General features: G+C 39.6%; 1 protein-coding gene across 5 annotated transcripts in view; it reads right to left on the reverse strand.

Moving 5' to 3' along the window:
• The window catches only part of TTC28 (tetratricopeptide repeat domain 28), a 621,084-nt gene that overhangs the window by 182,509 nt on the left and 413,480 nt on the right, over positions 1 to 25,095 (reverse strand). Inside the window, exon 3 of one of the 5 annotated variants that reach the window (XM_032883289.1) lies at positions 5,096 to 5,145. The exons of the other annotated variants lie outside the window; for them this stretch is intronic. Coding sequence (XP_032739180.1) covers positions 5,096 to 5,145 — 50 coding nt within the window. The remainder of the gene's footprint in view (positions 1 to 5,095; positions 5,146 to 25,095) is intronic. 5 annotated transcript variants of the gene reach the window in all.

The raw sequence follows: 25,095 nt of genomic DNA on the forward strand, positions 1-25,095 counted from the left end.
ATATTAAAGCTCTTGGTAGGGAGGAAGTGTCCCAAAATGGGATCTCTAAGAATTGTGAACTCACAGCCACAACCTAAAGAGACTTAAATACCACACGAAACAGGGAAGTTGTAATTATATGGTCATTAGTATTCTTAAATCATTTTTGTGGTGTGCATGCCATTATTAGTGCTGGCTTTATTATAATCAATCTAAATAGTCTGACCCAATACCTAAAGCTAGAATTGGAGGACTACTCTGCAGTTACTTCTGAAAAGGTAAAAGAGTGATTTGTGTCTATCTGAATTCTTTCTATTATATACTAACCCATGGTGGAAATAGTTGGTTTGAATCTATTACTCTGAGCTTAGAGAGCAGTTAGTGATCGTTATAGCTTCTCCACAGCAATCTGTCAGCCTTTTCTAATACTGTGGGGCCAGAGGAGCTTTCATAATAATTATTTTTATCAAAATTATATTAGGGTTGGAAGAATAACACAATGTCAGAAAGATCTATTACCTAGACCTAAGAGTTGCTATCACAGGTGATAAATTATTTATAATGCCCAGCATTAATGCAGCCATGTTTTCAAACCAAGAATTTGTAAATGTCCTTTGCAGATGCAAATTAACAGATTAATAAGGAAACAAGCTTTCTTGTCTGAGAAGCTGAGATGACAGATTAGCTATTAAGAGCAATTTATAGGTCATAAGATATGAAAGTTGGCAAGAAACACTACCTCGACTGGCTCTATAAATAGTAAAACTGCATTTAGTTTCCCAGAGGTATCCTGTTAGACATTTTAATTATACCATAAAAACTGCCAGAATTTATAATGATTTCATTTTTTAAAAAACTTGATGCTCCGTGTAAACTTGAGGCAATACAACAGGCATCCACGCTATGCGCTGCAACTGCCAAGTTGCAGCCAGTGAAGAGTGCGGGGCCGCTGCTGGCAAAGGACTGCAGGGGCAAGGTCAATGCTGAACGTCAGAGGGAAGGTATGTTAGTCCCCAACCTCTCCCTCAGGTTACGTAAGGACTGCCCTCCCTCTTTCGCATCCAAACACCTTCCACAGCAGCGCCACGCTGTCCACCTAGGATGATTTTTACAAACAACTGCCTCCCTTCTATATAGCTCTTGGCCACAAAATGATGGCCATGTAAAAATCTTAGAGTCTTCGTGGTCCTTTTAGGGAGCTGAATTTAACTGGGGGTAAATTCCCTCACTTACTTGAAATAATCAGCTCAGATCACTTTTTGGAAACTGATTTCCCATCCTCAGTTTCACCTACATCTGCAATTTTATTTGGAGGAGTGACAGATAACCTAATCTAAAATCAGCCTTTAATGACATAATCCACTCAGGTCTCTCATGCAATGATTCGGCCTGAGTTAGGAGACAGACTTTACCTTAATGCTGTTTTAGTCCGATCAAAACTCTTCCATTCTACTCTTGCCAGCCAACCTGACTTTTAGTAGGCTATAAAACATTGTTCTGTAGGGCGCTGGAATGTAGTCAATCACCCTTTGAAGATAGTACTTACACCAAATCATAAAATCTGGCTTTGCCTGGGTAGGATATAATGGAGAAACTGGAAGAGACAGAGAGAAAACACATATGTGTTCATTCACAAAAGCCACGAGACATTTCTCAGAAGGAAGAACGCCCAGGAAAAGGATAGCTTATTTGCAGGGGCCAGCAGGTAACAATTTAAGCAAAAAATCTTTAAACTGGGTGAAAAGGAGTGTCCAAGGTCCTGGAAATATGTTAGAAAATGAAGAAACAATTGAGAACTTCCACTCCCACCCAGGAAGGAGTATCAGGACAGTGCTCTCACTGTCAAAGATAGGTCCTCATGCAGGCTGAGACCTTCTCAAATGAACGTCTTCTAACTGTTCAAGAATAACTGGCTCAGAGTCTCAGCTCTCTGTACATCTGCTCCCTCCAGCAAATTCAACTTCTGCCCCTGTTGCATGATTCCAAGCTTGGATTTCAGAACAAGAGACAAAGACTTTAGAGCTGGGAGAGGCCTTATAGATCACCTAATCCACCAGTTTTCAAACTTTGCTTAAACCAAATTACAAATACATGTGATTTCTGTGATTAAAGTGTACTTGTTTAGGTTAACTTAAATTAGGGGGCACTCTTATCCCTAAGCATTAAGAGAATCTCTGGCACCCTGAAGGATTCTTCAGAGCAGAATTTGAAGACCACTCATCAGTAGACCTCCTCAATGTCTTTTGATGTAGAAATTAAGGGCAAGAGACATCAAGTACCTTGGCCAAAGACCAACCCACTAAAGAACCAGCAAGAGCAGGACTGGAGCCTACATCTCTAGGTCCCCACTGGTACCTCCTCACCCTGCTTTGCCAGATTGCACCACACCAGCTCACAGTCCCCTCAGACTCAGGCTCACTGCCCTTCCTAAGTCTCCTTTACTCCTATGACTTCCGTGATAAACAAAAGAAGCGAATCTGTCACCATTTCTTCCAAACAGCCAAAAGTTCAGCATTACCCCTTTACCTGTCTTATGGCCCTCATATTCAGTAGCCCTCCCCAAGACCAGCTTTATTAGACTCCTGAAATTATAATCATATTACTTTTTATTTAATAATCTTTACCTAAATGCTGATGATTTATATACAAGATGCACTTCGAATTAATTTCTGACAGTTTTATTTTAAATAATAAATATTCTCTTCAGAATTGTGTGGCAATGTTAACAGATGGGGTTTGTAAGTGTTATTAAATACATACTGCTCTTCTCTCTAAAATCCCAGCCAGTTATTCAGTGACAAACTCAACAGCAAACTTTATTTTTTCTTTAAAAATTTACTTATTTATTTGAAAGAGAGAGAGAGAGAGTGAGCAGGGATAGGGACAGAGGGAGAAGAAGAGGGAGAGAAGCAATCCCCCCCACCACCACCAACCACTGCTGAGCGTGGAGCCCAGGTGGGGCTCCATTCTCATGACCCGAAGATCATGACCTGAGCCAAAATCAAGAATTGAACACTTAACCACTGAGCCACCCACCCCTCAACAGCAAACTTTAAATAAACTTTAGTAACTCGGGTGCCTGGGTGGCTCAGCTGGTTAAGCCACCGGCTTTTGGTTTCAGCTCAGGTCATCATCTCAGGGTTGTGAGATCAAGCCCCATGTCAGGCTCTGTGCTAGACATGGAGCCTGCCTAGGATTCTCTCTCTCACTCTCCTTCTAACCCCCACCCCGCCCCAATTATTTTAATTAAAAAAAACTTTATTAACTTTCCTAACAGCTGCTGATTCTGTCTCCTAAATAATAATGGACTTAGCCATGCCAGTGTAATATAGTGATTAGAACTACCTAGCTTGGAATACTGACTCTGCTGGCTATGTTCCCTTAAGGAAGTTACTCTCTCTCTGCCCTTGTTTCCTTATCTATAAAGTGGGGGTAATGATATCTGTCTCATGGGACTGTCAGAAGCATACATTAGAGCTTAGAATAGTGTCTGGCACATAACAAGTACTCAGTTACTGCTGGCTGTTATAGATGCTAAATACCAATAAAACTGAGTAAATTAAGTAATTTTAAAGTCATACATTTATATTCATTTAATCTATTTTGTACATTTATTTAAAATTTAAATGTACTAAATTAGTGCCTTCCTTTCCCTCTCTTATTATATTAATTAAAAAAACCTGAAAATGTCATTTCCCTTGTGTTGCATTTGTCACTGTTCCTTTGGCACAAAAATTGTTTGGGCATGCAACCACATAACATTCCTTTTTGGGAATCCCCAAGGAAAGAAGACATTACACCAAGATCTAAAAAAGGAACACAATACATTCCCTGAAGAAAACCAAAATTTTAATTAAGATCCTATCTTATTTTTTTAATATTAGCTTGCTATAAAAATACCCAAAGTGACATTAAATATAGGTTACACTGATAGATAAAGTTTCTAATTACAAGTATAATCAAACTTTTCATCATGTTAGTTTTCATGTGTGTTTTTCAGTGGTATGCTTGTTTTGGATGAAAGTGAATATACCAGAAATGTACTAAAGTTTCAAAGGAAATACATTGTAAAGCAAAAAGAGTTGATTCATATTATTTTCTACTTAAAGCAACAGGAAAAGAGACAGGTGAAGGGAAAAGGAGCGTAGCACAGGACAGGTTAGATTGGGGTTTCTGGAAGCCTACAGAGTTGGCTTATTCATCTCTGTAACTTCACCGTCTAGCATAATACCTGGCATTCTACAAACACTTACAGAACCAAATTGATAGTCACGGGACTTTGGGTCTACACAAGGATTTAAGAGAAGAAAACTCTAGCCTCGAAGGTAAAGTCAGAATGAACAGGCGGCACCAGGACCTCTCAACCTCTAGCTCTGTGCGAGCAAAATCATAGTTCATGAAAACTTTCCTGCTCAGTTGCCCCCTTGGTGTTTGTCTACACGATCACTCATATTCATCCTTGATTTTCTTCTACCTGCTACTCCTCATCCAATCAATCATATTCTTGTTAAGCCTTATGACGTCTACTCCCTTCTACCTTTGCATTGTTTGCATGAGACATAAAGTGACTAAACAGGGGCCACTATTATTTTTTGTTATAATACTATTTTCCTAAGAATAATTATAATGGTACTCCAGATTAAAGTCCAGAAAAGTTAGTAAAATTCAGGTTCTTTCTGGGTACCACTGAAGTCCTTCTTAGGAAAAAACAGATCATCATAGTAAGTATGGTGGCTAATCATTGAGAGCCAAGCACACTACCTTTTGTCAAATTAAAGTTGCCATCAATTTAAGAAGCATCTTACAATATGAACCACAGATAAAAGGACAACATTGTTGCAATCAAACAAGCCAGTATGCTTACTTACTGAATCTAAGATCATCCTGATTTCAGAGATACTAAAATGTGAAAAAAAAATGTGCATCTTGGAGTTATGATATATCAGTGAATTATGATATATCAGGTTATTTATTTACATTATCCCAAATCATCACCAGGACCTACAGGGTAGGAATTTTTACCTTCATTTTGCAGATGAAGAAAAAGACAACATTAAGCAGCTGGTTCAAAGTCAAATAAATAAATGGGAAGGCTGGGATTTAAATCTAGGCCTACCTGACTGCAAATGTGAATATTCCCATCACATTGCATTTCCTCCAGAAATCCTAGACAAAAAAAAAAAAAGAAAGAAAGAAAGAAAGAAAGAAAGAAAGAAAGAAAGAAAGAAAAAGAAGGCAAGGGCACTTGCTCTGAAAAGGACTCATTATTGCTGTTTACAATTAGGTGCTTAGAATAGCTTAGCAGGCAGGTGTTTCTAATTTGCAACATTTAATAAAAATGGCTATTGTCAAACCCTATCACAAACTGGATACAGACTCAGAATTTTATTAAGACTGAGGAAGAAAAACCTGCAACATTGCTATTGCTATTGCTATGTAATACTGCTATTACACTGCAGTAGCACCTTACCATATTTTACTCCCTCTCTCCTAGATAGAAAAACTACCTTTAGAGTTTCAAGTTTGCCAACCCATTCATGAGTCTAAAAAGAGGTGTATTTTATTTGATTAATATTGTCCTCGGGATTATATATAAATGCTGAGATGTAAAGTGAAAACTTTAGGGAATGTGCCAAGTCTAGGACTGGTTAATGTGTCTGGCATGCCCGAAAAGTCCCAGAAAGCAGCTCCCAAATGTCTGTAATTACAGACATTTAGAGGATAAGTTCTGATTCAGGTTTAAGTTTACTCCATTTAGGGATAGAGATGGTTTTCAACAGTGGTATTGAGCTTTGAGTTCAGGCAGGACCATTTAAATGAGGCTTAGTAATGTATGTATGCTGGAAGCTGAACAGGAAGGAAGAATTAGCCCAGCTCCTAGAATGGCAGCATCCCTCTGCAGAAGGTTCTATTCAAAGTCTTATGGTAGTAAGCAGAAACTGCTGGAAAGTGTGTCATTTTATGGAAACCTCAGAAGCTTTGCTCTGAAAAAAAATTCTGGGATTAGGAGTGGATTGGTTTACCTTGCTTCTATTGAATGCTGAAAGGGAGGTAATGATTGGATCACTGTTAAAGAGAAAAAGCAGCAGGAGGGGGAGAAGGTAGAGTGGTGAGTGATGACACTTCTGATGCTGCCCCCTTCCACAGGGGGGTGGGATACACACTTTTCCTGCTCTGGCTTCTTCCCAAGAAAGTAGCAGCACATTTTCCCCATAATACATGTTGTATCATATCTGATTACACGGAAAGTTTATTTCACTTAATTTTATGGCTCAGAAGAGGAAGAGGGAAGAAATAAGGAGAAAAGACGAGGATAAATAAAGTTTTGCTTCCAAGTTCTAAGATCCCTCTACTGGTAGTGACTCCACAGGCCGATGCTTATGGAACCTAAGAAAAACAGGCAAAAATGCTGAAAAGGAGTCATTAGGTGACAGTCAGGGTTAAGATGGACCTTTTACATACAGAAGGAGTACAAAATAAAAAATAGAAAGAAGTAAAAAAAAAAAAAAGACAACACTAAAACATTAATCTATCACAAGTAATTTTTTGCTAATGCAAAATTGTGATGACTTGAGTTTAATTTAAAAGAAACACAGAAACTTGATTTGCATTTGATGAGTTGTCAAAAAAAGAGAACTTTGATTTTTTTTTTTTTTAAGATTCTATCCATTTATTTGACAGACAGAGATCACAAGTAGGCAGAGAGGCAGGCAGAGAGAGAGGAGGAAGCAGGCTCCCCGCTGAGCAGAGAGCGATATGGGGCTCGATCCCAGGACCCCAGGATCATGACCTGAGCCAAATGCAGAGGCTTTAAGCCACTGAGCCACCCAGGTGCCCCTGATTTTTTTTTTTAACTTAATTTTTACTGTAATGAAATTAAACTTGTTGAACCGGTGACAAAAGGGAGAGGCCACTATCCACAGCCTCACTCTAGGCTCCAGTCCGGGATTTGCCAGTCTTTCAGGGCAGAATCCAGATGTGCCCAAGTGTGAGTTACATTTCCCCCTGGGATGCTTCCTCCAATGTCTCCTCTCTAACAAGATGAATAGCGGTCCTCACACTTCTCATGGGTGCCATCAGAGGCAAAACTGGAGCAGTGCATTAAACATGCGGTGGGCACTTGAGAGCAATGTGGTGATTAAGTCAGCTGGGGGCATCAAGGATGTGCTTCAGGGGGCTGGTAATAAGAAGCTGGGAGATATATTCATCATTGGATACTTAATAAAATCCTTTGCATAACAATGCCCACTGGGAATTCTAAGTAACTCGAGCATACTGTGAATAACAGCTGTATTCAAAGGAGATGGGCCTCGCCACAATGGCAGAATATCTAGATGGGCACTGTAGGCACTGAGCTTCCAGAAAACCTCATGAACAAATGCTTTGCAAAACTAACAGAGAATAGCTAAAATGCATTTGTTTGCTCGTTCACTCAACAAACACTGGAGTGCTTACTATGTCCTAGGCCCTGGGACTAGAAAGATAAATGAGACATGGCATCTGTTGTAGAGTCACTCACAGCTTCAGAGACAGACAGGAAAACAGTAAGTGCAGTAGACCTCTGGTGCCTGGGGCAAATGAAAACCCCAACTTTCTCAACTTCTGGTCAGAAACCCCAGTAAAACAATAATGAAAGAATTTTTTTTTTTTTCAAAAGCCGTAAGCCCAGAAAAACAAAAAGACAGAGAAAGATGCCAGCAGATGAGAGATATCCACCAAATTTTGGGAGATGGAAAGCAGATGGATGAATGGTAACTGATTTAGTAGGGCAGGAAGAGCGGAAACCAAACGGCCTGCAAGGAGGGGTGCCAAGTCCAGCTGCAGAATGCTGGAAAGGAGCAGGCATTGAGGCGCTAAGGCTTCTGAAGTTCAGGGGAAGGGATTCGGAGCTGAAACCGAGGATGGGATAGGAGCTTAGAGAAGAAGCAATTACAGCCTAGATCTGCTCCCCCAGTCTGGCAGAAGATGGAAGCCTACTTTCTCTGCAGAGATTTCGAGATGAAGATAAAACTGAAACGCTACACAGACACACAGGGAGATATGTGAAAGTCTGCATTCTGAATGGTGAGAGTCTCCTCACGGGGCGCCCCTCTCCACATTACAAGCCCCTTTCCTCTGCTGTTTCACCTAGGTTGGCGGCTACATGTATATATTCTGGCAGCAGACTAGAAGTTTCTGAGGAAACTGGTCCAAAGGAAAGATGTGCACATATAAACACGAAGGGATTCCCCCACCCACCCACGAACCCAAAAGAAACCCCTCCCAGTCTTTTCAGCCTGCTTGAAATCTTTCTGTGCACAAGACACATCCAAGCATACAGAGGCTCTAATCGGTTTTTAGTGCCTCACTCCTCATATGAGCAGTCAGCCAAAGATTACTAGACATTTGAGGAAATCTCTCATTTGAAAGTCAGTGACCAAAATGAACAAACAAACAAAGCGCTCAAGAGGGAACAGATGCAATGAAGGGATGGGGGGGGGGGGGAAATTCCAAAAAATTATAAAGTCTTCAGGGACATCAAATAACAGCCTGCAGCCATGAACCTTTGGAACACCACACAAAAAGAATAAGAGGACAAGAGATAATTGTTCAATATTTTAAATGACAGCAGAAAACAGCACACAAAGTACAACAAATTGAAGAGGAATATTACTTCAGGAAATAGGATTTTAAAAACCAGTTAAATAGAAAAGAGAAAGAACAACAAAAAACAGATTAGAGGATCAACCTGAGAAGCCTAACATCTGACTAATAAAAGTTCTGGCTGTAGAGAACAAAGAAAATGGAGAGGAATAAATTATAAAAAAAATTTTTAAGACAATTTCCCTGAAATTAAGCACATGAGATTCCAGACAATGAAGAAAAGACCCACTATGAATTTTCAGGATAATAGGCAAAAGAAACACACACAAAACCCCCCCCCCCAAAAAAACAACCTGAAATATTCCAGAGAGAAGAATCTGCTAATACACAAATAATTAGGAATCAGTAGCATTTGACTTCTCAATGGCAATTGAAAGTTAAAAGACTTGGATCAAATGGATCAAATACAGCCAAAACTCTGGGAGGATAGCATTTCAATCTAGAATTCTATTTCTAGCCAAATTATCCATCAAAGTAGAAAGCAGGATTAAAAAGTTTTAAGATATTTAAGGTCCTAAAAACTTTCCTGATCACGGGTCTTTTCTTAAGGAACTAATGAGGATGTGTTCCAGCAACATATGGGTGTGAACCGAAAAAGAAGATACAATTCAGGAAACAGAGGCTACATGACAGGAAAGAGGCAAAGGAATTCTCAGGATCACAGGGAGGGAAGTCTCAAAATGGCATCCACGAAGGGCCCCACAGAACAACTAATCAAGCTTGGAGCAGGACACAAAAGACTGCAAGGAGGATTTCTCTAGAAAAATAAAAGGTACAGATTATTTTATATGTTTGGCACTCTAGAAAGGAGTTTTATAGTTCAATTAAAAATACTTATGCTAATGACTGGCACATAGAAAAGCAAACACAACTATAGCAACCACCAAAACTAAAGTAATTAATTCTAATTTTGCAATACAGAAAGATCACTGGGGTGGTGTGAAGACGAACTGTGGCAGAGGCATGACTGCAGGCAAGGAAGACAGAAGTTGAGTGACAAAGTCTGGAGAAAGCTATAAGGGCTTGAACCAGAGAAACAGGAGAGAGGACAAAGACGGGGCCAACTTAAGGGAAGGTAACTTCTCATACAAGCTCCATCTGTAACCCAAGAAGCTAAGGCAAAAGAAGTTAAGAAGCTAAAAGAAAAGGGAAAATTTTTAAAGAAAAAAAAGAGAAAGAAGAAAGAAAGAAAGAAAGAAAAAGAAAGAAAAAAAGAAAGAAAGAAAGAAAGAAAGAAAGAAAGAAAGAAAGAAAGAAAGAAAGAAAGAAAGAAAAGGCATCATATTCACAGCTAATTAACTAGTGGAGTACTCGGTTTTGCTATTCTCATTAAGAAGCCTAATAGTTTCAAAAGAACTCAACAAGTCTTAATTATTATTAGACCAGTGTGCTGGTCCCTTTAATAAGCAACAGGATTAGAAAAGTATTGTTATTCCCCATTTTATAGACAAGGCACAGAGAGGTGGAGTAATGTACCCATGGTCACACAGCAGAAGAGTGTTAAGAGATTCAAACCCAAGCCAGCTGTGTCTACAACCTATTCTCTTAACTACCATGCTTACTCTAATAACTACTTAAAATATTAATTATCACCTAGGATAGAAGTACTCTGTGCCAGACACTAATCTAAACATTTTACATATATTAACACATTTAATCTTCAGAACAATCCTATGAGATAGATACTATTATCAACCCCATTTCACAGGTGAAAGAAGAAGTGACTTGACCAAGGCCATTCAATTAGTAAGTCACGGTGCTAGGATGCAAGAATGAGCTGTGCTGTAGTATGCTGCCCCAGGTATTGAAGGACCACATCACTTCTCTGAAGTTATCTTGTTTCCTCAAAATCTCTTTCTTTTCCTAAATCCAATGATGGGCAAGTCCTACTGAATCTACCTCTGAGATGTGTCTAATGTAAAACATGGGGTCCAGTAAACATGTTTTATTTGGTTCACATAGAGTTGTTGTTTTGTTTGTTTATTTGTTTTAATTAGGCAATCTCACATACAAGCCCAGGTTTACAACTTCCCTATGAACAACAACAAAAAAACACATGTGACAACATCAACCCATATCCTCACATAGGAAAAACCACCTAATGAATAGTGGCTATCTGGGTCAGATAGTGTCTATATGCATTTTCAAGTTCCTCATAGACTCCACCATTCCCCACATCTAAACACACTTCGTTCATTTGCAGCACTGCGTGGCTCCTTTAGGCATCTGCTTTTTGAGACCCCTGTTCTTATCTTAGGCCCTTTCCACTCTGGGCCTTTGTCTCTAAAGTACATTTGCTTTAACAGCTTCCTAACAGGTCTTAGCCTCTACCCTCTCCATACCACTCTCTTAATTTCCCTAAAGCATAGCTCTGATTATGCCATCCCTTTGCTTAAAAACCTTTGATGACTTCCCAATGCATACTAATCCAACCCCTAGGCTTGGCAAGTAACGATTTTCACAATGTGATTCAACCATCTTTTTTACTATTATCTCCCTCCTTACAACCCAGACCTCCTGGCATATTTGTTGTTCTCTAAACATCCACATCATTTCCTGCTTTAAGGCCATGGTTCATATTTGTGTTAAATTTTTAATCATAAGAAACATATTTAAATGCAAGTTTATCTTTTCAAATCATGCTAAAGGCTTCTTTAAAAATCCTGCTTATAAGATCAATAGAGAAATAAAGGATTATCAAGAAAATGGAGATGAAACAATTGCTTTAAAAAATGCAGTTCTTCAAAATAAATAAGACAGATTAAAAAAGTTAAACAACAACAACAAAAAAGAACACAAAACCCTAGAAGAAAATTTAGGTGATTACTTAATCTCTGAATGCGGAAGGACTTTCTAAGTCTAAAAACAATAGAAAGCCCAAGGAATAAAGTCAAAAGATATGACTGCATAAAACAATTTAAATTCTGTTATGTCCAAAACATGGCAAACATCACGAAGGAAATTAAATGACCAAAAAAAAAAAAAAAAATCTGCCATAAATAAAGATTGAAAGAATATACAACTCACCAACAGAATGTAAAAAACCAAACATGGAAAAATTCTTTGTTAGTAATCAAGGGAACACAAAAGAAAATAAGATTCTCCTTCAACTTTCTAATAGCAAAGAGTAAAAAAATTATTAAAACGAAATTCACTGCATCAGTGAGAAAGGAGTGAGGTAGGTACTCTCATGCACTACTGGGAGGAATACAGACTGGTGAGACTTTCTGAAAAACAACTTAACAGAACAAATCAAAAGTCCTGAAAATGTCCTTTGATGCAGTAATTTTACTTCTAGTCTCAAAACCAGGAGTTTCCGATTTTGGCACTGTTGATATTTGGGGCTGGATAATTCTTTGTCGTAGGGGGCTATCCCATGCCTTGTAGGATGTTTAGAAGCACCCATGACCTCTACCCACTGGACGCCAGGATGCCAGTAGTTTCTCCACCTAACACCCCCTCCTCTGCCACTGCCCCAAATTGTGACAACCAAACACATCACCAGACATTGCCAAATGTCCCCTGGGGGTTTGGGGGTGGGGTGGTAAACAGAGCTTTCCCAGTTGAGAACCACTGTTCTATACAAACAAAATAATGAGAATGTTGGATGAAGATTTTTATAGGTAAGTTGTAACAACATTATAAGAAACAATTATAAACATGTTAAATGCTCAGTAATAACAGAATGATGGCAACCGTATTTTGTGAGGAACCATACAGTAATTTCACATGGTGTTTTCAAAACATTAAATGAAACAAACACAAAAAATTTCTATTAATTAGAATAACTCTAGCTGCTGTAATAAACACCAAAGTTTTACTAACTTAGCACAAAGGAAGTTTATTTCTTGTGCATGAATTGGTCCAAAGTGATGCCAGATGGGTGGAGGCAAAATGAGGTGGAGGTGGGGCTCTGTCCCACACGGGCCTTTTGAAACCCTGGCCGCCAGCAGCTCTGCCTTCTTCACCACTATAGCTTCCAAAGCTACCCATAGTGTTAATGTCTATCTAGCAGCTGGATGATCATGGCTGGGAGTTTTTTATGCGCCAGACCTAGAAGTAGGAAAAATCAATTCCATCCACGTTCTATTGTCTAGAACTGGGTCACAGGAGACCACCAACTGAATGGGAGGCTGGGAAATGTAACCTAGTCATGGGTGCAGAAAAAAGAGAAAACATATTTGGTAAACCAATAGTTCAGTCTCTGTCCAAGTCATGATATAATGTTAAATGAACAGAATGGATTAACACATTGTATTAGTATTATTTATTAGTATTAATACATTGTATTCAATATATACACTGAAATCGCAATCTGTTTTTTTTTTTTCACATATTCCCAGAAACAAGAGTAATACCTCGCAGCCCAGCAATTCTATTTCTGAATATATTCTTTAGAGAAATACACACAAAGAAATCAGTGCAAAGATAAGACAATCGCAAATCGCATAAATGATTGTATAGGAGATGATCAAATACACTATGGCAAACCCGTATTACAGAATACTATCCATAAAAGACGGTAGAACTAGATGAACCAAGTTGAAGATTTCTCTAAGGCATACTGTTAAGAGCAAGGAGCAAAAAATAGAACAATAAAATGATGCCACTTACATTTAAAAAGGATAACACAAGATTGTATGTGTGCGTGCACGTATGTTCATTGAACATTGCACGCATGTTCTTCCAGGTCTGGAAGAAAGTTTCTCAACAGTGGCACTACTGACATTTAGGATGAGATAGCTCTCTGTTGGGTGGGGGGGGGGGGGCACCTGTCCTAGGCCTTGGAGGGTGTTTAGCTGCATCTCTGGCCTTTATGTACTACATGCCAGTAACAACCCCCACCCAACATCCCACCCTGAGGAAGGTACACACTGAATGCACAGAAGTGTTAATCTGGGAGGATGAGGGGGAGGGATGGGGCAGGAACAAAAGACAAGTTCATTTTCCCTATAATGTTTAAAAATTTACTATGAAAATCTATCCATGTATATCCATATACTTTTTTAAGTCAGAAATAAAAATATTAATAGTAATTATCTTTGAGTCATAAAACTATGGTTGACATTTGTTGTCTCTGTAAAATTTATTTATAAATACTGATCTAGAAAACTTTTAAAGAAGCTCTTTTTTGAAGAAAATGACAAAAACTGAAAATAAATATGAAATGTTAACAGTGCTTGCAGATGGAAAATGAGATGACACATCATTTTTGTCTGTCTTTTTGATCATTGCTTTCTAAATTTTCTACAACAGTAGGCACTAATTTACAATTCAAAAAAGTTTTGCTTTTTAAAAGAATCCTAGTCTTATTAACTCTGAATTAAAAAGAACAGTCCTGAAAGAATAAATTAGGACCAAATGGGTCAGAGACAGTGTTGGTACCTGGCTCTTCACAAGGCAGTTCAACATTCTACCATAGAGATTACACCCAGGGTTGGGAACGAACAATTCTGAGCTGGGTTTAGAATTGCAGGGCAAGGAAGACAGCTCCTCTGAGAATTTCAGAGCCACAGGAGGGCAGTTAGGGCCCAGAATGGGGAACAAACGAACCAGTAATGCAATCTTGAGCACTGCCATCTCCAACTAGCAATTAAGGAGCAATATAAACAGAGTGGCTGGTTAGAAGGCTGGAAATGGCCTAGGGCCACCACTAGGTAGGAGAAAGATTAAAAACTCTGCTGAGATAAGCAGCTCATAATAGGCTCTCAGAGACTTGCTCTACTTGATCTACAAGTAGAAAAGTTAGGTTGTGCATTACTATATAAATAAGTAATGTTTTTATTTTTAAAAACACGATTACAGTTTTTGAGGAAAATATCTTCTGGCTTAATGGTTATGAAGGAAAAACAGTACTTCATTCAGCTCCACAATATGCCAGGCAGTTTATGTACCTTGGCTTACTTGCAACTCACAGCACACCAGGCTTGGATGGTGTTTTCTCATTTCAAAGGCTGGAAAACCGAGGGTTAGCCAGGTCCTTCAATCAAGGGCACACAGTGAGAGAAGTACAGGAGCAGCATATGATTGCTCTCAAAATTCATTCATTCCAACAACCAAACCAGTATTTCTGAGTACCTATTATCTGTGAGCTAGGCTGCGAATATAACAAGGACCACGACAAACTCTGTTTTCATTGAGTGTAAGGCTGGCAAGAGCACAGGTGTAAACAGGAAGTTACAAGACAGAGTTTGATGAAGACTGGGGAACTGCAGGAGATGAGGTAAAAACAGCAAGAGGTAACCTTGGGTAAGGATCAGCAAAGGCTGCCTAGAAACTGAAATTTAAAATGAAGCCTGGGCCAACAAGGTACGTGAGAAGATGCTCAACACCATGAATCATCAGGGAAATGTAAATCAAAACCTCAGTGAGATACCAATTCATACCTGTTAGAATGGCTATTGTCAAAGAGAGAGAGAGAGAGAGAGAGAAATAACAAGTGTGGGCAAGGATGGAGAGCTAAGGGGAACCCGGTACACTGTTGATGGGAAAGTAAACTGGTACAGCCAATGCAGAAAACAGTATAAAGTTTCCTCAAAAAACTAAAAAATAGACCTAGCTTATGATCCAGTAATTCCATTCTGGGTTTCATTTGAAGAAAATGAAACACGACCTCAAAAAGAAAGATACATGCACTGCTATTTTCAATTTCAAGTGTTATTTTCAATAGCTAAGGTATGGAAACAAGCTACATGTCCATCAAGAGATGAACGGATTAAAAAAATTATGCTACACACACACAACACACGCACACACACAACACATGCACACACACAGACAGACACAGAGGAATACTATTCAGCCATTAATTATTATGTTGTATACATGAAACCAACATTATATGTCAGTTATACTTCAATTTTATTTATAATTTTTATTTACTAATTTTTTTTTAGAAAGAGAGAGAATTTTTTTTAAAGATTTTATTTGAGAGAGAGAGTGGGGGGGAGCAGAGGGAAAGCATCTTAGGCAGATCCCATGCCCAGCGGAGAGTCCGATGTGGGGCTTGATCTCATGACCCTGAGACCACGACCTGAGCCAAAACCAGGAGTCAGACACTCAACCCACTGGGCCACCCAGGTGCCCTGAGAGACAGAGAATCTGGGCATGGAACCAGACACGGGACTTGATCTCACAACCCTGAGATCATGACCTGGGCTAAAATCAAGAGTTGGACACTTAACCAACTGAGCCACCCAGGCACAATTATACCTCAACTTTAAAAAGAAGGTGTGGGGTAAAGCCTGAAAAATGAATAAAATTAAAAAGGTGAGGTAAGGCAAGGTGCAGGGTAGGTAGAAAAGAAACAAGACACAAGAAAGAGGATGTAATTTTCAAGTTACTAGAAAAAAACTCCATATGGGTGAGTCACTGGATGCAAGCAAGAACAGTGAGAAAGAAGATGAGAGAAGATGGCAGGGACAGCTCAAGGAGTGCCCAGCACAGAGCATGAAAGGCTGAAATGAGCAAAGAAAGGCTGTAGTCTGACTCGGGTTTCTGAAAGACCTGACTTCTGGAAGCAAAACACTTGGAGGGGACCCAGTGCAGCACAGAATGATCAGGTAAGAGGCTGTTTATCAAATCCTGGTGAGAGATGAATGTAGGTCATGATCCTAGGATTAGAGAGAAGTAAGCAGATACGAGAAATATTGAAGTACAGAACTGAATGGAACTCGTGTTTGAATAGAGCTTCCGTGGCCAAATGAAATAACTTATAATGAGCACGTAGTCTGTGCTCAACTCTGCACACATGTCATGTTAGATATCCTACAACATCTCATCCCACAGCAATTCTGTGAGATAGTGTTCAACCTCATTTCACAGAGAAAGCAGAGGCTCAGATAGGTTTAGCAACTTCTCCTCTGTCTCACAGCTGTCAAGTGGCAGGGCTGGGATTCAGACCTGGGTCCGTCTGACTTCACAAGGCCCTGGCTCTTTTCAAAATACCATTACACATCTAAACAGGTTCAGAAACTCTGAAATCCTGCTTTATTCCTTAGTGGTTTTTAAAAAGGAGAGAAACAAGGGTAGGTAGAATTTTCTTTGCATCATCATTCTTGTATCTTAGATTTATAAAGCTATAAAGGTGTCAAACTAGCAGGGACCTTGGTCATCCAAGAACCATCGAGTTTTATAGCTGTCCTAGAGGGACCTCAGAGGTGCCTGCAGTCTGTCTCCTCCCTCCTTCTACTGCGAGTGCCACCAAAGCTTTCTATGTGGTAATTTAGGGCTATTTTTCTTTTTGTTTTTCATTTTCTGACACTTTGAAACAGAGAAAAGCATGAAAAAAATAATATAATGAATACCTGTGACCCAGCTTTAACTCGTCTTAACATTCTCCCGTATTTGCCTCAGATTTTTCTCTTTTCTTTTTTAAGGAAAATAAGCATTACAGATACAGTTCACCTCCTTCTTCCCTTTCCAGAGTGACCATTATTGTGGCATTGGTGTTTACCACTCCACGTATATTTGATACTATCATTGCTACTGTGAATTCCTAAAAGTTGTGTTTTTGTATGTTTTCAAATTGTACATCAACTGTACACATCCCCTCTGCAGATTTGCTTCCCCATACTTATTTGCACACACTTGCCCTATTTAGCGGGACACAACTGCTGAAGAGAGGCAAGCACGCATGGGGCGGCCAGGTAGGCACCGTGGCTTTTTCACTTAGGCCCTCAGGCAAGTTCCTGAACCTTTCAGAGCTCCAGTCTCTTGATCTGTAAAATGGGGACAAAAAGCTATCTAGCAAAGCTATTGGGAGGTATTAGATGGTACCTATCTTTAGGCCTGGCGCTAAGCAAATATTTAATAGATGTTAACTGTTATTTATTGTGATAAACTGTTATTTGTCACAATAAAATAGTGTACACTTGCTATTTTTATTGTAACTTGTGGAATTCCTCATGTTTGTTCAGGAATCCTATGTCTTCGAATAGCCCCATGACTGTACTCATGTAACAGGAGGTATGATAATTTCCAGGTCAAGTCTCTGTGAATTTTTATATATTCTCCTACCCAGCTGAGCTTGGTTTGTTCACTTTAATAGCCAAATTAAACTGCTAAGCCTTTGATTTCTACCGAATGCCATTCTATATGACTGTCATCAGGAATCAAACTGGCAGCAGTCTTTTAAGCCTAATCCTGTCCTCCAACCCCTCTCGTGCCCACCTCCCTGTGGACCAAGCCATCCCACTACAATTCTGTGCTACCTATAAATTTAATGAGCATTCATCTGTGTTTCCAATAAAGATGCTAAACCCAGGCTCAATACTGACACCAGCAAAAGCATTGCTGTTTATGTCATCTTGGCCTCACCTGTCATAAGAAGATTGATACTGTGCCTTCAAAAGCTCTTCTGATTATGTTATTGCTCCATAAAAAAAGAAAAAAGAAAGAAAAATGTTTATTCATCACCTTATTTTAATCCCTTGATCCCACTTCTCACACCTACCTCTGCCTGTCAAAACTTCATCCATTCTTCATGATTCCTTTCAAATTACTAACTCTTTCATGAAATCCATCCTGACTTTTCCCCTCCCCAACAGGGTAATAATTTCTCTTTCTTCTCAACACCAGGGCATGTGCCTATTGCTCAGAGCTCAGCAGTTAGTTAGCCTTACGTAGCCCTGATTCTCTACAAGCTCCTGGACGGAAAGACATCCTACTCACTTCTCATAGGATTCAGAAACGCTCATTAAGAATGTGCCAAACTGGGCACCTGGGGGTCTCAGTTGGTTAAGCGTCTGTCTTTGGCTCAGGTCATGATCCCAGGGTCCCGGGATGGAGCCCTACCTCTGGCTTAAGTCTGCTTCTTCCCCACCTCTCCCTCCACTCATGCTCTCTCTCTTTCAAATAAATAAATAAAACCTTAAAAAAAATTAAAAAATAATAATAAGGTGCTGAACTGAAGGGCACCTAGGTGGTTCAGTCAGTTAAGTATCTGACTCTTGATCTCAAGGGTTGTGAGTTCAAGCCCCGTGTTGGTCTCCACACTGGGTATGGAGCCTATTTTAAAAAAAAAGAATGTGTAGGGGCACCTGGGTGACTCAGTGGGTTAAGCCTTCGGTTCGGGTCATGATCTCGGAGTTCTGGGATCGAGCCCCGCATCGGGCTCTCTGCTCAGCAGGGAGCCTGCTTCCTCCTCTCTCTCTGCCTGCCTCTCTGCCTGCTTGTGATCTCTCTATCAAATAAATAAATAAAATCTTTAAAAAAAAAAAAAGAATGTGCTAAATTGATCTTAGCACTTGGTACACTGTGATGGGACATTACCTAATACACCAACCAACACTACTACTTAGAATAGGCTAATCTGCTTCTTCTGATAGCCACATGGATTTAGTATCTTTGTCTGGGGGTATTAATAATCACTACCATCAGGGGCCTCTGCCATGCCTGGTTCTCTTTTAGTTCTATTCTTAATTAACCCTGAAAAAGAAGTAGAATTGTCTCCATTTTCCAGACTGCAGTTGAACTATAATTCAAATCCAGGTCTAACTCTGAGGCCCATTCTCTTCCCACTCCATGTGTCCAACGTAATAAATTCTAGCCTGACTCTCATCCTTCTGTGAGAGGACTACCTGCCATACAGAACCAAAGAGCACAACGAATAAAGAAAATCAGGATGCACTCAGGCACAGCCAAACAGTAAGTCATGAAAAACACAAAATCTTTCCCAAGATTCCTAAGCCTCTAGTAGTTTCAACTCCCAGGAAAAAAAATCCCAATCCATTTGGCATATTAATTGTGGCAAAAATTTATTGAATACTTATAAATACACTACAGGGAAGACAGCTACATACCTATGCTCTTTTCAAAGAAAATTAAGGGTCTAAATGATAAGCACTCTTGGTAGCAATAAATACTACTCTATTATAAGCATTTCCCCTACCCTCCTCTTAAAACTGTTTATTATTTATTTAGTCTCTTCATTTCAGACCAAACGCCAAAGACTAATACATTTCAGGTAAAATATGATGTTAGTGGAGACCATACAACAAACTCACCATTGGCCTTATGTCTATCATAAGGGGCCTTGTGAAATTTTACCTATATTGGTTTCATGTTTCTTTGCACCTTCTCAGACTGAAACAGGGAATTTAGATGAATACAGTGAAGATGAAGAGATGTTCATTTACTTTGATGCTAGAAGCACACATGTGCATGCTCACACACACACACACATACACCCACCCCTATTCAACCTCATTTACTTCTCCATAGTACACCTGGATTTTTCTCCCTTATAAATATCCTCAAATTTTTAAGATTCATTTTTCCCAGAACCTCTGTTCAAGGTGGTGCAGCACAATAATTAATACCTGTGACAAGACCACAAAAGATCATGTGCACCTGAAGCCCAGACCAGAATTTACACCTGATGATAATTCTGCCTGGCTGCCCATACTCCAGGGTCAAGTTGATATTAAATTTTCATAAAATGACACTTCCATCTAGCAGCTTCCAAAGGACTAAGGGGATTGAAATTAACATAAGAAAATATCAGAGAGGTAAATGGTTGACTTATTTGGTTGGTATGAATTAAACGCGAATTTTCAGGGATGAAGATGTTAAGTGAACAACAGAATAAAATATTTGATGGGATATACACAAGTTAAGCTTTAGAGAGCAGGGCCAACTCTGAAATGAAGGTATGATTTCCTAGAGCAGGAAAGGAGCCCACATAAGCCCAAATCCACTCCCCTTCCCCATGCATGAATTCCTTTAATAAGCCACAGAACCATTTGTTTTACCACTAGAGATCGGCTTAAATGGAAATAACCCCTTGGAAGAAGCAGCACATTGATTTTCATGAAAAACATTGATCCACCAACCCCCCCCCCAAACTGATTCATGCTAAGGTTTAAGTATCTGATGAGTATAAGAGGGTTACTGTAGACTCTGTCTGCACAAACCCCTAAATAGCCATGGGATGTCAAAAAAGAGGGGAACATTCTGAAAATTGAGAAAGGGAGAGGTTCTCTAACCTAGGATCTTAAGCAAAACACTACTGCTTTAAAATTCCACCTAAGTCCTTTGGAAGCCAGCTTGCAAAATCTACTCCCATGATTATTCTAATTATGAATTAGGTCAGCTGTGAGATATTCTGCAGTAATTGCTAATTAAAATACAAAAGCCCATGATCGCATCCTGGTAAGCGATGATAAATCTATGCATTTACAGAAGGATGGAAAACCCTAAGGTTTTGGTGAGCAAATGCTCTAGTCTCCTCAGATTTCTTTGTATAAAATATTTGTTTACCGTAGGCTCTCGTAAAAGTTATGATCATATAGCACCTCCAGATATTTTGTTGTTTAATTCTAATGGAGAAGTAACAAAACGTGTCCACTTTCTAATCATCTTTCAACTTTAATAACATGAGATGCTAATTACAGTATTTGTGCTAGCCCAAGCAGCAGTTAAGTATCCGGAGTCAGTGCAAGAGAACATAGTTTATCATATAGCTCAGACATTAGGCCATAAAGGAAAATTTAGCCTACTCTGCTGATGTACAAATCTGGTTAATATGTCCCTTGCAGGAGATGAGCTCTGATTAGTATTTTCTCTGCTAAATCATTTAAGATCTGGGAGCTGCATTTTGCCTTAAATAGCACTAGGGCTTCATAAACAAAAGAGATGGGTCTTCTCATCAGGGGTTTGAAAAGTCACTGAATTTTGGCTATGGGGAAGCTGGAAAAAGAAAACTGACACATTTCTACCCTGGGAGCCACACTATATTCTAGTCACCATCCTCATTAGTACTTAACTCAGCACTATTGCAAGAAATAGCCACTCAAAAGTAATTTAAGTGCAACTGACTCATGTTGTTACAGATAATGGGGAAAAGTCTGTACTCTGGGCAGAAGGGGGAGGGGCAAAGGCAATAAAACTTCAAAGGACAAAGAGAGAAAGGACAGGTCAGGACTAGTAATTCATTCTAACATTTCAAGACTGGGTAATATAAACTGTTATTAGGTAAATTTGGGACAATCCTCCAAACGTAAATGATACTTAGATTGTTCCATTTGGGGATTATTTATTACCGAGGTTATCGATGAGTTGAATGTAGTACCCTTAATGGGAAAATTCTAAATTCAAATAACTAATAAGCCACTAAGCCCTTTGAAGAGGATGCCACCTGATTTCATGAGGCTGAGAAGCTGTACAAAGGGGCACAAAAATTAGGCCTTTGATAAATACCTCTTCTACCGCTGTGACATAGTATAATCATTGTGGGTTAATTCATCCTAAAACCCACTACAGCATTTCAGCAGAGAAATACCAAAAATCTAAGAAAACACTGAGATAGAAACACTGTCTTTGACTGTATGACAGAGTGAAAAGGGGAAGGGGCCTCCTTTGGAATCAGAAAGATGTGGAAATGAATCTTGGTCTCTACTATGCTACTTAATATGCATGTGGCCAACAACACCTGTCCTTGGAGATTTTTAACGATATAAACTCATAGAAGAGAACCTAGAACACAGTAGGTGTACAGAATAAAGAGATTTTTCTAAACTCAGCACTAGAACCCTCAAGATCAACTTCAGAGACGCTGGAAAGCTGAAGGCAGAGACATGGTTCGAGGACACACAGGGATGTTCTCTACTTTCTCTCCTTCAAGAGGCAATTGACATTGCTCACACTAAGCCTGGTGGAGAACCCAGGAGCAGCCTGTGTCTGTAAACATCCTTACATGAAGCACATATCCTGTAAGCGTAAGCTCCTCTGGCACACTGATGAAATCCTAAAAATAAAAGGATGTGTGTGACTCACCAAGTTGTAGTCATTAAACAGGTACAGCTTTGTGTATATCAACCATACCAGTCAAGTGGTTTAAAATAAATAACAGATAAAGTATAATAGTTTTTTAAAAGGTTATAAAGTAGGAGGTACTCAATGTCATAGAACTTGACTTCCACGGGGATTGTCTCAGGAAGCTGAGTACCCCATAGGGAACCAAGGGACAATGAACACACCGCGCTGCACTCTGACTGTTCCTCACGGCCACCTGGGTTCTACAAGTCCTACGTGATGCAGCAAATCTGGAACTTACAGGTGGTGTGTGGTTGTATGTGCAGTCTCTCCTCTCCATTCCGCAACCTGTCTAAAATGCTGCAAGGTGCTTAGTGTTTGCTGAATAAACAAAGGAGGCATAGATTTTCCAAGAAGCACTGACATCTACAAATCTTCATTTCTTAATGACAAAAGATGAAGTAACATAGTATTAGTCAAATCTAATAGCTTTACTGTGGCTCTCATTATCCTCACTCACCAGCCTCCATGTAAACTCCCCATGACATTAGGCTCTTTGTCCATATGATATGTGGCTAAAACAAAGAAATGGCAGAGACTGCTGGAATTGTTGCACACTGACAGTGGGTGGGGTGATGAAAAGGGCACCACGCTAGAGGAATCGGAAGAACGGGGTTCAGGTCCCAGCTCTGAGTCTGAATAATTTCTAACTTCTTTGGGCCACAGCAAGAAAACCCTGAAGTTCAAAGACTTGAAATCTAGGAATAAAAACAGCCACACACTTATCTATGACCTCCCCTACTTTACCAGTGATAACTACAGTCTCTGCTTATACAATACTACCTTGTCTTTTTCTACATACGTTAATAACTTACGAGTTCAAGTTACAACAATCCATGGTCTTCTAAAATACAGTAGTTTATCATCTAACCAAAGTTTAAAAAATATATTTTCAAGGCTCAAAGGTGGAAAAAGCTGTAGTCAACATCTAAAACTGATTCTAAGACTTGACGGACCTGAAAGCAATTTCAGCCTGTGGGAAAAGTTCTGTCAGAAAATTGTGTGCTCAGATTTTAGACTGAAGGTGCTTTCCCTCTACGTACTACAGGGTCAATCGCCAATCATTCAGAAGAGCAATTGCTCATTAGAATCATCTGGGACCTGCCAACGAAAATTACTTTATAGCCACTGACTCAAAACAGGTCAGTTGAATTAAAAGGTTTCCCAGACACACAGTCTTTTAAATCAGACTTAGCGTACGCCGAGAGACCACTGCTCTCGTAGCTCTCTATGTTCACACCGACTGATCTATAGACTAGCCACCACTACACTAGCTGAGAAACTTTAGGGAAGTCATTTCACTTCCATGTACCTCAGTTGCCTTAGCTGTAACAAAGGAGATGGGATCAGATGCTCTACATGGTAGCTTCCAGCACTGAAATTCCAAGTTCATTCACGGCTGCACCACTGTGCTACCATTTCACACTTTACCAAGAGAAGGCAGAGGTTCTCAAGATGGGTCACATTAACTGGGTTTCGCTATGAAAAATGTCTCCCCTGCCCTCTTTGTTCCTTGTCTCCTTATTTGGCAATTTTCTTCCCTGCAATAGTGGTCTCACCATGGAATATATCTCTAAGGGAATAAAATCAAGGCCACTTTAAGCTGGCAGATCTCTAAAATGATTTTAGAGCAGACATGCATGTGTATGTGAGGATATGTTTGTCAGCACAGGTATGATGGGGTTGAATCAGAAGACCAGGATTCTAGTGACCATGTTAAAAATGGAAATAAAACCATCTTCTCTATTTATCTTAGGGGTACAATAAGAATCAAATAAAATAAGAAGTATGGAAAGAATCTGTTAATCATTAGGCATAGGGCAAATATAAGACATATATTTATTAACTCTTCTTACTCTTATTATACAAAAGGTACCTTGAAATCAGACAGAAAAAAATCAAGACACACATGGACTACAAGCTCATTAAATTGTGACTCACTAAAAACTTAAACACTAGAAAAGACAGTGAATGAAAAGCATCATACCATTCAACAGATAATTTTTGTTAAGCTGTTACTCTATAGCAGACCCTATGGGGCTAGGTGCATAGGCACAGCTGTCTAAGTACCGATAGGGTAGGCACTTTGGCTCACTGCTGCACCCTCACCACCTAGCACAGCAACTGAGAGACAGGGGGCACTTGATATCTGCAGAATGAATGAATGAGACACAGTCCCTGTCACTGAAGAGTTTAGGGCTTTGGATGGAGAGTCAGCACATGACAAATGCAGTAATTACCATTGCTGATTTGGAAGGAAGTTCGTATAGTCAGGGCAAAGGAGAGAGTGATTACTTCAATTTGGACTGGGTTAAGTGAGTGGGGGTGGACAGAAAGTCAGAAAAGCCTTTTGCACAGGAGGTGAACTTGGACTGAGCCTTCAGTGCATAAACTCAATGAGTCTAACTCTCCTTTAGTGATAAGGTATTTGGAGTGAGACATGTGATACCACATGAGTTAGGGGTTGCAGAGTGGGGTGTAGTAAGAGAGAGACGGTGTTCATGTCATCTTTGCTATGTATGACCCTACTGCGCAGAATCAATATGCCTTACACGGCCTCATTTCTATAGAAGGGAAAGTTTAAAAAAACAAAGCAAGAGGTAGTCACAGAGAAAGAAAGGATATTGGCAGCTTCCACAAAGGTCCAGCAACACCACA

Source organism: Lontra canadensis, unplaced genomic scaffold (genome assembly GCF_010015895.1).
Source record: "Lontra canadensis isolate GAN:19392208 unplaced genomic scaffold, GSC_riverotter_1.0 scaffold87, whole genome shotgun sequence".
Classification (NCBI taxonomy): Eukaryota; Metazoa; Chordata; class Mammalia; order Carnivora; family Mustelidae; genus Lontra; species Lontra canadensis.